Below are 13,850 nucleotides of genomic sequence, written 5' to 3' on the forward strand. Positions count from 1 at the left end.
TTTCGGCCAATCTTTAGTCTTTGGTTTTTTTTTTTGCAGTTTTGGAAGGCACATTTTAGTTTTTTCTTTAAAATCTTTTTCAAGTAAATTTTTCCAACCTTTTTTTTCCTTAAATAATCTTTAATGATTTTCACAAAAAAATCACCAAAATTGACACAATTTATCACAGATGGAAACTGTGAAAACCAGAAATTATCGCTGGATTTTTTACATTTCCCATGGTCCTTGAACACATCATGTGTTATTATACAGGTTTGTGAAACAAAATTGCAGGACTTTTCCAAAACTTTCAGGATATATTTAGTTCTTTAAAACTTTTCCTGGCCTGGAAATTGCTTTGCAAATTCCGTGACTCAAACAGAACTCCGATCGCTCTGTCAGAGCTGCACCATCAATAAAGTTTGTCACAGCGGCCGAGCACAGAGGAGACTTATTTCTCAAGACCTTCAGTCAGCCGCTCCTCCTCCTCCTTTTCCCTCAGCTCAAACACACACACACACACACACACACACACACACACACACACACACACACAATACACACTCGGTTTGCTTCCTGGCGTCTCAGCCAAAGAATTTCATCCTGCACACTTTGTTTCCATGTTTGTCTCCATGGCGACAGTGGAGGCTGCAGCCTCTCTGTGTTATGAAACGTGTCGGCTCAGTCGGCCAATCACAGCAGGCCGTGGGTTTGAGCAGTACTCACTCTGGCTCCCCCCGCACGGCCACAGTGGAAGCTTCCTCCACCTCCAGCTGAGGGTTGGTGTAACCCAGAGTCCCCGAATAGTTTCCGTCCTGAGGGGGACAGCAGAGGACAGACGCAGTGTCTCACTCTGAGACAGTAAACAGCTCCTGTGTCCCTCATTAATGACTGAACCTAAACACACACACTCACACACACACACAGTGCTGTCTTTAAAACACCTGTGTCTCTGAGTGTGTGTGTGTGTGTATGTGTGTTGGTGTGTGTTGGACAGGTACCTTGATGAGGTGGATGGACGGGGTGGTCGTCTCCTTTACTGGTCCTGGTTTCTTTGAGTCTCTGTTGCTCTGACGGTGACGCTGACGCACAATGTACTCGTACGTACTGAGTCTGTTCCACACTGTACGTACACACACACACACACACACACACACACACACACACACACACACACACACACAGATGAGGAGGAGAAGTGTTAGTGGATCCACAGGTTCAATTCCTGCAGTCCGCTGTGACTCTGCGCCTAAGAGTCTGAGCTATTTGAGCTGCAGGTCTGTCCCAGACTGAAACCGTGTGTGTGTGTGTGTGTGTGTGTGTGTGAGTCTCACTCAGGTAGATGTGGAAGCAGAGCAGGTGACAGAGCAGCACAGAGGACAGCAGACTAAGAGCGATGGTGACGGCAGCCAGAGCGGGAATCACTGCTGCTGCTGACCTGAGGGGGGCCACGGGCAGGAAGACGAACCACACACCTGTCTCATTCCTCACTGCACGCACACACACACACACACACACACACACACACACACACACACACACACACACAGAGATAAAATGATCAAACTGTTGATATTAATGGCTTCATGTCTAGATCAGAGTGAGGCTGATGACTCCAAACCTCCGTGTGTCAACAATTTTATTAAAAATAACTTCCAACTGTTTTATTTACAGTAAATATAAAATAGGACCTTTTCAAATCCACTTCCTGTCACATCATCTGGGCGTGTTCACACGTTCACACATTTACACGCTGACCAGTTCACACGTTCACACACACACATTTACATGCTGACCAGTTCACACATTCACACACTCACACATTTACATGCTGACCCGTTCACACACTCAGACATTTACACACTGACCCGTTCACACATTCACACATTTACCCGCTGACCCGTTCACACACTCACACATTTACACAATGACCAGTTCACACACTCACACATTTACACACTGACCCGTTCACACATTTACACACACATTCACATGTTCACACATTTACCCGCTGACCTGTTCACACACTCACACATTTACACACTGACCAGTTCACATGTTCACACACTCACACATTTACACACTGACCAGTTCACACGTTCACACACTCACACGTTTACACGCTGACCTGTTCACACATTTACCCGCTGACCCGTTCACACACTCACACATTTACACACTGACCCATTCACACACTCACACATTTACACGCTGACCCATTCACACATTCACACATTTACACACTGACCCGTTCACACATTTACACGCTGACCCGTTCACACATTTACCCACTGACCCATTCACACACTCACAAATTTACACGCTGACCCGTTCACACATTTACCCACTGACCCATTCACACACTCACAAATTTACACGCTGACCCGTTCACACATTTACCCGCTGACCCGTTCACACACTCACACATTTACACACTGACCCGTTCACACAGTGGTGGCCCAGGTTTTTGGGGTTCAGTACTCTTCAACATGTAGATGGGAGAAGTCGGGGATCGAACGCCCGCTCTTCCTCTGAGAATCTCAATCTCAACCAATCTCCCTCTGAGTCAGAGTTTAGGGTTTGAACCCCAGAGGTCAGAGGTCAGATCTTACCCAGGAAGTGTTTGTCTGTACGGAGTTTGGACGGGTCCAGAAAGAACTCGATGAAGACGTATGAGGCCACGACCAGGACTAGACAGACCCCCAACAGAGCCGAAACCACGCTGTGCAGGAACAACCTGCAGAGGAGACATATACAGTACTACTACTGAGTACACACAGTACACAGAGTACTACTGAGAACACACACTGTGCAGGAACAAAGGAGCAAAGGAGAAGTGCTCACTGACAGAATTAGACGGATCTGTGAACAGTATTTGAGAGAAATGTGTCTTTTGTGTCTCTGAATGTCTCAGGTCTTTGAGTTCAGCTCATGAAAAATGGGAGCAAACACACAAGTGCTGCGTTTCTGTTTTTGTTCAGTGTATATAGACCTCACGTGACCCTGTCTGTGTGTGTGATAGCAGCATGTCTCCTCCTGCAGAGGGCAGCGCCGCTCCGTTCATCGGCCGACGACGCGAGATCGGCCAGCAGGATTCGGAGAGCGCCGTCTGACCCGCGGACTGACGGCGAGGACGATCTAACGGCAGAAGAGTCGAGCAGCGTCACACTCACTTGTAGTTCCTGCTGCCCACACAGTTGTTGAGCCAGCGGCAGTGATGGTCGAAGTTAGACACACACTTGTTACAGGCGCTGCAGTGCTTCGACTTCGGACCCCTGAAACATCAAGCACACACACACACACACACACACGCACACACACACACACACACACACGCACACACACACACACACGCACACACACACACACACACACACACTCTGATATCATTCATAAACACAATGTTCTTATTTGTTTGACATGAAGAAAAGTATTAAAGAGGAATAAATGTTTTCCAAGAATTCATGTGTTCATCTTTACTCTCGTGAACATTAATAAGATTAATTCTAAAAAAATAGTTACTAAATTTAACCCTTTAATATCACACACTCAAATCACCCTGCACACTAATTGAGTTTTTCAGAATCAAGGTTTGAAATATATCATACATTAATAAGATTTTCTACTTTTAACCAGCTTCAGTCCTAATCATTAATATCAAATATTCATTCATTTTCATATTTGTTTAACCCTTTAAAGGTTTTTGTCATGATGCCACTTTATTTTTCCATGAAAAAAACAACAACACAAAAATGAATTATTTTCAATATACTCCAAGATCAGTAGATTTTAGCTGCTGACAGTGTGGGATACGCCAGTGATTAGACACTGATTGTGACAGGTCACAGTAGCATGACACAGAGTGACACACGGAGTGACACACACAGTGAGACACAGAGTGACACACGGAGTGACACACATAGTGAGACACAGAGTGACACAGAGTGACACACGGAGTGACACACATAGTGAGACACAGAGTGACACAGAGTGACACACACAGTGAGACACAGAGTGACACAGAGTGACACACACAGTGACACAGAGTGACACACGGAGTGACACACACAGTGACACAGAGTGACACACGGAGTGACACACACAGTGACACACGGAGTGACACACACAGTGAGACACAGAGTGACACACACAGTGACACACACAGTGACACAGAGTGACACACACAGTGACACAGAGTGACACAGAGTGACACACACAGTGACACAGAGTGACACACGGAGTGACACAGAGTGACACACAGAGTGACACAGAGTGACACAGAGTGACACACACAGTGACACAGAGTGACACACAGTGACACACACAGTGACACACACAGTGACACACACAATGACACAGAGTGACACACACAGTGACACAGAGTGACACAGAGTGACACACACAGTGACACAGAGTGACACAGAGTGACACACGGAGTGACACACACAGTGACACAGTGACACAGAGTGACACACGGAGTGACACACAGTGACACAGAGTGACACACACAGTGACACAGAGTGACACAGAGTGACACACACAGTGACACAGAGTGACACACACAGTGACACAGAGTGACACACACAGTGACACACACAGTGACACAGAGTGACACAGAGTGACACACACAGTGACACAGAGTGACACACGGAGTGACACACACAGTGACACAGTGACACAGAGTGACACACACAGTGACACACACAGAGACACACAGTGACACAGAGTGACACACACAGTGACACAGAGTGACACACACAGTGACACACAGTGACACACACAATGACACAGAGTGACACACACAGTGACACAGAGCGACACACACAGTGACACAGAGCGACACACACAGTGACACAGAGTGACACACGGAGTGACACACACAGTGACACAGAGTGACACACACAGTGACACACACAGAGACACACAGTGACACACACAGTGACACAGAGAGACACACAGAGTGACACACACAGTGACACAGAGTGACACACACAGTGACACACACAGTGACACACAGTGACACAAAGAGAGACACACACAGTGACACACAGAGTGACACACACAGTGACACACACAGTGACACACACAGTGACACACAGTGACACACACAGTGACACACAGTGACACACACAGTGACACACGGAGTGACACACACAGTGACACAGAGTGACACACACAGTGACACACACAGTGACACAGAGTGACACACACAGTGACACACACAGTGACACAGAGTGACACACACAGTGACACACACAGTGACACAAAGAGTGACACACACAGTGACACAGAGTGACACACACAGTGACACACAGTGACACAGAGTGACACACACAGTGACACACACAGTGACACACAGTGACACAGAGTGACACACACAGTGACACACAGTGACACACACAGTGACACACAGTGACACACACAGTGACACACACAGTGACACAGAGTGACACACACAGTGACACACACAGTGACACACACAGTGACACACAGTGACACACACAGTGACACACACAGTGACACACACAGTGACACACACAGTGACACACAGTGACACACACAGTGACACACAGTGACACACACAGTGACACACACAGTGACACACACAGTGACACACACAGTGACACGCAGAGTGACCGCTGCTCTACGTTAAGCATGACCAGACGACTCTCTGCTCTGTGCACACAGTCACAGCTCACTCAACACTCTACAACACAGCACAGCTCCTCTAACGACACAAAGAGGAGGTCAGCAGCTCCTCTAACGACACAAAGAGGAGGTCAGCAGGTTCTCTAACGACACAAAGAGGAGGTCAGCAGGTTCTCTAACGACACAAAGAGGAGGTCAGCAGGTTCTCTGCAGAGTCTCGTCCTGTGGGATTATCGGGGCTTTTATTTGGCATTTTGCTGATTATCTGTATCTGTATTTCATTCGAATGATCGCTGATAAAATGAATTAATAAAAAAGTGCAAAGAAGGCGTCAGCACGCTGTAAGACCTCGGGGAGCAGTTCTAATGTTCGAATTCTTCACTGAAATTTTCACTTGACTTTATAAAAAAAGCAGCTGGGATTTTTCAGTGTTTGATGTTGAAAGTTTCAGTTTTGATGAAAGATTTTCTGAAAGACTTGAAACAAAGTTTTGTGTTGGAGTTTGTTATTTTCCAAAATCTAAATATTGACCGAAACATTATCATTGTTACTGTAAAAGCACATCGGCTCCAAAAATCAGGAATCAGTCTCATTAACTACTAAAGATCCGTGTCTGCATCGGCCCCGAAAAACAAACGTTTGTCGGCACCATCAGGATCCAGGAGCGTCTGTTTGTCCCCTGTCAGTGCAAACAAACACACACTGTGTCCTCCACAGAGACACCTCCAGCTGGGACACGACGTCTGTCCAACACGCACTCGGCTGCTCCAGCACGCGCGCCCGAGCGATCGTTATGGTCCACGGTCGCTGAGCAGGAACCTCTGAGGCTCAGGTGCTCTGTAACTGTCGCTCAGACGCCCCGTCCCCTCGGGACACCCTTGTCTTTAGGGTGAAGCCGACTGAGCAGGTGACTCAGAAAAAACCCTCCGAGCTTAAAGGAGAATCTCACCTCTGCGTGATTCCAAAAACAGACAGAATCCTAAAATATCATTTTTCTCATAAATGTGTACCTCCGACATCACCGGCTCCTCACTGCAGCACACTGCTCTGCTCTGATCCGACAGAGCGGAGCCCGGGGCCAAATCTGGCCCCTGATAGGCCCCGGTGCCCCAACTACTTTCTGATTCACACTAAAATAAAGTGATTGACACTGAGAGCAGTTTTGTCTTTTTAGTGTCCATAAGGTGGCAGAGTCCATAAAACAGCAGCCACGCGGAGCCCCCACACCCCCGACAGGGCCGAGCTCAGACCCTGCAGATGTCCTAAAACCCTGCAAATGTCCTCAAACACTGCAACTGTCCTCAAACACTGCAACTGTCCTCAAACACTGCAACTGTCCTCAAACACTACAAATGTCCTCAAACACTACAAATGTCCTAAAACCCTGCAAATGTCCTCAAACACTGCAACTGTCCTCAAACACTGCAACTGTCCTCAAACACTACAAATGTCCTCAAACACTACAAATGTCCTAAAACCCTGCAAATGTCCTAAAACCCTGCAAATGTCCTCAAACACTGCAACTGTCCTCAAACACTGCAAATGTCCTAAAACCCTGCAAATGTCCTCAAACACTACAAATGTCCCCAAACACTGCAAATGTCCTCAAACACTACAAATGTCTTCAAACACTGCAAATGTCCTAAAACCCTGCAAATGTCCTCAAACACTACAAATGTCCTAAAACCCTGCAAATGTCCTCAAACACTACAAATGTCCTCAAATACTACAAATGTCCTAAAACCCTGCAAACGTCCTCAAACACTACAAATGTCCTCAAACACTACAAATGTCCTAAAACCCTGCAAATGTCCTCAAACACTGCAAATGTCCTAAAACCCTGCAAATGTCCTAAAATACTACAAATGTCCTAAAATACTACAAATGTCCTCATACACTACAAATGTCCTAAAATACTACAAATGTCCTAAAACCCTGCAAACGTCCAAAAATCGGAGACACGCGAGCCCGGCGGTCCCCGGAGACTAAAATGAGCTCCGCTTGTGTAAGATGTCCAAACTCAGTGGGAAACTCGGAGACATCGCAGCCGTCAGCAGCTCAGCATCAGGACAGCTCAGCTGTTTTTAAGGGACCTTGTTCAATAGATCCGATATCGGGTGTTTTTCGTCCATATTTTAATCATATTTCGGTGATAAAAGTACGTTAGCATCGATGCTAAACGCCATATTGGTTTCCCATAGTTCCTTTGGAGAGGTCAGAGGTTTGTTTATTATTGTCCACCAATCAGAGGACGATACGACGATTTGTATCCGCGTACGTAGGCATACGTCATCTGGAGCAAACTGCACTGTGATTGGTCGAATCCTCCTGAATCTATCGATCTGTGTTATTGGTAAAATCTCCTGCATTAGAATAAACGCTGGTAGCCCCAACAACAACAACAACAACAACAACAACAACAACAACAACAACAATAATAATAATAATAAAAATAATGATAATGATAATGATAATAATGATAATGATAATAATGATAATAATGATGATGATAATAATGATGATGATAATAATGATAATGATGATAATGATAATAATGATAATGATAATGATGATAATGATAATAATGATGATGATGATGATAATAATGATAATGATGATAATGATAATAATGATAATGATAATGATGATAATGATGATAATGATAATAATGATAATGATGATAATGATAATAATGATGATGATGATAATAATGATAATGATGATAATGATAATAATGATAATGATAATGATGATAATGATGATAATGATAATGATGATAATGATAATAATGATGATAATGATAATGATAATGATGATAATGATGATAATGATAATAATGATAATGATGATAATGATAATAATGATGATAATGATGATGATAATAATGATAATGATGATAATGATAATAATGATAATGATAATGATGATAATGATGATAATGATAATGATAATAATGATAATGATGATAATGATGATAATGATAATAATGATGATAATGATAATGATAATGATAATGATGATAATGATGGTAATGATAATATGATAATGATAATAATGATGATAATGATGATAATGATAATAATGATAATGATAATGATGATGATGATAATGATAATGATGATAATGATAATAATGATGATAATGATAATAATGATTATGATAATAATGATGATGATAATGATAATAATGATAATGATGATAATGATGATAATGATGATAATGATAATAATGATAATGATAATGATGATAATGATAATAATGATGATAATGATAATAATGATGATAATGATAATGATGATAATGATGATAATGATGATAATGATAATAATGATAATGATAATGATGATAATGATAATAATGATGATAATGATAATAATGATGATAATGATAATGATAATGATGATAATGATGATAATGATAATAATGATAATGATAATGATAATGATGATAATGATAATAATGATGATAATGATAATAATGATGATAATGATGATAATGATAATGATGATAATGATGGTAATGATAATATGATAATGATAATAATGATGATAATGATGATAATGATGATAATGATAATGATGATGATGATAATAACAACTAATAACAATAATAATAATAGTAATGAGAGAAGGTAAATCAGGAGACAGTGTCACAGGCAGCAGGGCCTCATACAGATATTAACCCTGTGTTGACTGCAGGCAGAGCAGGCAGGAGGACCGGGGCCCTCTCTGAAGCGTCAGGACTGTGATGTGGCCCTCTGCAGCAGCACAGAGAGGAGCTGCTCTGCACAATGGCAAAGATAATGGCGAGGGGACTTTTTTTGGAAAAGTGTGTCCATTTTTTAACTGTAATAGTTTTAATGTTAATTTTTTCATTTTCTGATCCCCAACACGTATGAGAAAGATTTTCTACAGCAAAAAAGCTTGTACATAATACTTTTGGGTGATTTATCCCTAAAGATCTGTACAATTCCATTTCCATCTTGTTTTTTCTTTTATTTTTTTATTTTCTTTATGGTCTCGTAACTATTTGTACATTCAGGTGACATCACAGCAGCCTAAATATTCTGATAGTTCAGGTTGTCCTGGAAAAAAAACATGCATATAACTTAATTGTGCATTGAGGGACTGAGGTTTTTAGTGCATTATCACACAAAAAGTCCAGGTAAACCAAAACCAGGTAAAACCAGCTCAGGCTCAGAGGGTTAAAAACATCCTGAAATCCCAGAAACATGTGTGGGGCTGCTGTGATTGGCCCCTGGCCTCCTGACATTTTGTAAAAGTGGCCCCCGAGCAGAGCAGGTGGAGTATCCCTGATGAACAGAGTACATGTATTCATGTATTACACAGCTTACTGTGTCTCAGTGTACAGTTGGTGTGTGTGTGTGTGTGTGATACTCACACGTCGACCTGGCAGAGGTAGCAGTGGCAGTTCTCGATGACGTGGGCGTGTTTGGAGCGGTCGAAGACGGGGACGGGCCCTTTGTCGCTCTTGGTCCTGACGTTGTAGTCGGCGGGGTCGATGGACACGGCCATGACGTGGACGCACAGGTGACACACGAACATGACGCCCGTACACTGATGTTCAGGTCAAGACACAAACTGGATTTCACACGTCTCTGATCCAAAATCACACTGTTCACACACACACTTGATCAATAACCAATAAACATCATCAATAATCAGGTTTAATATAATAGCAGATTTCAGGAGGTGAAGCTCTGAACACATCCAGCTCTGAAACAAACTCATGGTTTACAGAGCAGAGAGAATATTTACATTTAAAACAGAAATCATAACAATCAGAAAATGCTTTGTGATAAAAGTCGAAATATTCTGAGATTTTTTTCCAGATAAAGTCCTAATATTTGGTGATAAACACCATTTTATTTTGAGATATTTAGAAACACTGTTATGCACTAGAATGTGCATAACTTTTACATATTGAGAGATATAGCTCAAAATTTTTAGTGACAACATTTAAAAGATAAAAGTCGTAATATTTATGGTTAAATTTCGAGATTAGAGTGTTATTATATTCAAATGTAATCTTTAGAGATAAGTCCCACATCAGGCTCAGATTGTGCTGACTGGAGGACACGTTGACACCCGACAGTTTTGTGCTGTGACCTGTAGAGACTCGTAGGGACTGCAGGTCACTGTCTTCGCCAGTGTAACGGCGTGCAGTCGCAGACCCGTCTGAAGGATACGATGTAGCCGGCGGGGATCCAGTGGGCGGGCAGCAGGGGGACGAACACCCCGAAACCGGTGACGGCGAAGTAAACGTAGAGCAGCCAGGCCAGCAGCTGGAAGGGGTGAGGGGGCCAGCTCCAGCCGTTGGTCCGAGAGCAGAGCGGTACGTCGCCTCCGGGAGGACCGTCGTCTCCCACCGGCGCCGTACGGTTCGGATTCCTGTTGCACAAGTCCATCCTGCTTAACCCTGAACACACAGAGAAAGACAGAGTTGGTCTGGACCAGTTCAGCTCTGAGCGCGTTCACTCTGATTTCGGCGCGTGCACGACCTCGATAAAAAACCATCATCGACGGAGCCCCGATACCTCCATTCACCACGGCGACCGCCGAGAAACAGAAACCGGATTCAGTTACCATGGTGACTGACTCTGAGTCAGTCACCATGGAGAGTTTAAGCTCAGAGAGTTTTCACATCACCTGCTCTCAGGAAAACCTCCAGAGTTCAGTTTATTGTTATTACTATTATAGTTGTTTTTGTTGTTATTATTATTATTATTATTATTATTATTATTATGACGCAGCAGCAGAGCTGCTGGTCAGTGTTACACAGACCCTCTCTGGTCCGAGTGAGCTGCGTCACTCGGACAGCTGCAGGACACACATGTGCTTTTATGTCATGTGGGAGGTCATCCTACTACTGCAACACTTTCATCACACACAACACAACTCAATGACTTTCAGTGATTTTTACTAATTCAATATTTTTTCAGGACTGGAAAATAATACTGTGAAATTCCATAACTTTTCCAGGTTTTCCATGACCGTGGGAACTCTGTGTCAACAGCTTTTATTTTTCACCCTGTAGTGGATTTATTGTTGGTCTCAGACATCTGTCACACACACACACACACACACACACACACACACACACCTGCGGCATGTTAAACAGATGTACTGTGGTTGTTTGGCGACTGCAGGGAGTGTCGGGTTGTTTTTGGGTAGCTGGGCACAGACAGCAGTGGTGTAAATAAAGCTTCATTTTCTGTGAGATAAAACGTGATGAACTCGACACAGAGCTGCAGACTCACAGCCCTGTTTTCTTTTTTTTTTTAAAGATTATTTCTGTGGCATTTTTCCATTTATTGATAGGACGGGTTAAGATGGACAGGAAAGGTGGAAAATAGAACGGGTAATGACACGCAGCAACGAGCCGGACTCAAACGTGCACCGCCGCACAGCCTCAGACATGTGGGGCGCACACTCTAGCAGCTGAGCGGGCAGACAGATTGTGTTTGCTTTGACACATTATTCCTCAGTGACAGGAAAATCAGCAAAAATGGTTCAAAGAGATAAAAGATTTTCTTCAGAAAGTTTTGACCATTTTTTTCTTCCTTTTATTGTCATTTTCAACGTTTTTGACATGTTTTCTTTAAGAAAAATGATGCATTTCTTTAACCCTTCAAAAATGTGAAAAAAAGGCAAAGATCAACTTGGTAAGAATTGTTCCAAAAACTGCAAGAAATCAGTAGATTTAGAAATTTATTTTTGACAAACTAAGACAAAAAGAAAAAGCTACAGAAAAACTACATTTATAGCAAATTATCATAATTACATGAGAATATGTTTAAAATTATAAAACAGAATTGTTAGAACTTTTTAAACACTTCTTCCAAGTCATTTCCTTTATTTATTTATTTCCTAATTTTCAAGTAATTTTCTTGTACTTTTTACTAATGTCTTGCTAATTTTTGTGGCACTTCCTCTTTTGTTGATCATTTCCTTCTTTCCATGTGTTCATTTTAAAGAAATCAAGCAAGTTTGCTTTGCGTGGTTTCAAAGGGTTAAAGATTTTAGTGATTTTAGGGGTTTTTTTTGTTTTGTTTTTTTTGGGTTTTTTTTTTTTTTTTAGAAAAAATGCATTTTTCTCCAAAATGTTTGCTGGTTGTTAAAGAAAAATGGCATATTTCCTCCTTCCATCCCCCTCCTCATAAATAAACCACAGTCCCTAACTGAGGAAATGATCTGCAGGTTAAACTTACGGTACCTCAGTTACAGCATGGACCCTGACGATCATTATCATCATCATCATCATCATTATTATTATTATTATTATCATCATCAAACATTTTACAGGTTGATCGATTAATCAGGAGAAAAATGTGCAGATGATCCATAACGAAGATAAAAATTACATCATTAAATCTTCCCCTGAAGGAAACATGAGATGTTTTTTGATAATTTTATCATCTTCACGGGTTAAAGCAGCAGAGATGAGTCGGTGTACCGGGCAGCCCACCTGTGTTACCGGGCCCTCCGCTCCGCTGCGGATCATCTCCCCCCGGGGTCGGGGCCTGAGCGGCGGCGTGGAGCGGTGCGGTCCCCGGGAAGACCGGAGACCCGGGTCAGACCGTCCCAGTCCGGCCGTTAGCTCACATCCATCCCGTGATGGGCCCGGCAGGAGGCTGAGTGCTGACCGGCCTCTCCCCGCCGCCTCTGCGGGAGTTCAGTCTTTGTTATCCGGCTAATCTGCACGGAAGCTCCGGTCGGCGGGCTGAGCTCACCACCGGCTAGCCTCGTTAGCCGCTGCTAAAACGCTAACACCGACGGACGGTGAGGCGGTGACCGCGAGGACAGCACCGAGCGCCGGCCTGAACTCTGATGTTTACCGAGCGCAGAAACGTTAAATATTTAACCGTTTTAATATTTAAACGGTTGTTAAACTGCGAGCTAACATTAGCCTGTTAGCACCGTTAGCTGCTGCCTCTCACCGCAGCCCTCAACTGTACATCGTTTCCATGGTAACGCTCCAGCTCTAATCTTATTGGTCAGTGAGTTTATCCCGCCTCCAGCCCCGCCCACTGACAGCTGACCTGAGACCGGCCTGTGACGTCAGTCTGAGTCCAGCAGGGGGAGGTAGAGTAAAATAAACTGACCTGAGACCAGCCTGCGTTTGGTTGTTTTGTTCTTGTCTTAAATATCTTTTTGAGTTTTCTTTAATAATTTTTGGTGACGTTTATATTTATTTATTTA

General features: G+C 43.1%; 1 protein-coding gene across 4 annotated transcripts in view; it reads right to left on the bottom strand.

Moving 5' to 3' along the window:
• The window catches only part of zdhhc1 (zDHHC palmitoyltransferase 1), a 21,191-nt gene extending 7,581 nt beyond the window's left edge, over positions 1-13,610 (bottom strand). For all 4 annotated transcript variants that reach the window (XM_088083333.1, XM_088082945.1, XM_088082475.1 and 1 more), the window contains exons 1-8: positions 13,117-13,610; positions 10,838-11,067; positions 10,030-10,205; positions 3,153-3,254; positions 2,592-2,716; positions 1,314-1,469; positions 981-1,102; positions 706-794 (exon numbers count right to left, since the gene is read on the bottom strand). In XM_088083333.1, the coding sequence (XP_087939459.1) occupies positions 706-794; positions 981-1,102; positions 1,314-1,469; positions 2,592-2,716; positions 3,153-3,254; positions 10,030-10,205; positions 10,838-11,056 (989 nt within the window). In that variant the 5' untranslated portion in view covers positions 11,057-11,067; positions 13,117-13,610. The remainder of the gene's footprint in view (positions 1-705; positions 795-980; positions 1,103-1,313; positions 1,470-2,591; positions 2,717-3,152; positions 3,255-10,029; positions 10,206-10,837; positions 11,068-13,116) is intronic.
• Between the last annotated feature and the right edge of the window lie 240 nt (positions 13,611-13,850).

This window comes from Plectropomus leopardus, chromosome 1 (genome assembly GCF_026936395.1).
Source record: "Plectropomus leopardus strain MGB_pleo_1.0 chromosome 1, ASM2693639v1, whole genome shotgun sequence".
Taxonomy (NCBI): Eukaryota; Metazoa; Chordata; class Actinopteri; order Perciformes; family Serranidae; genus Plectropomus; species Plectropomus leopardus.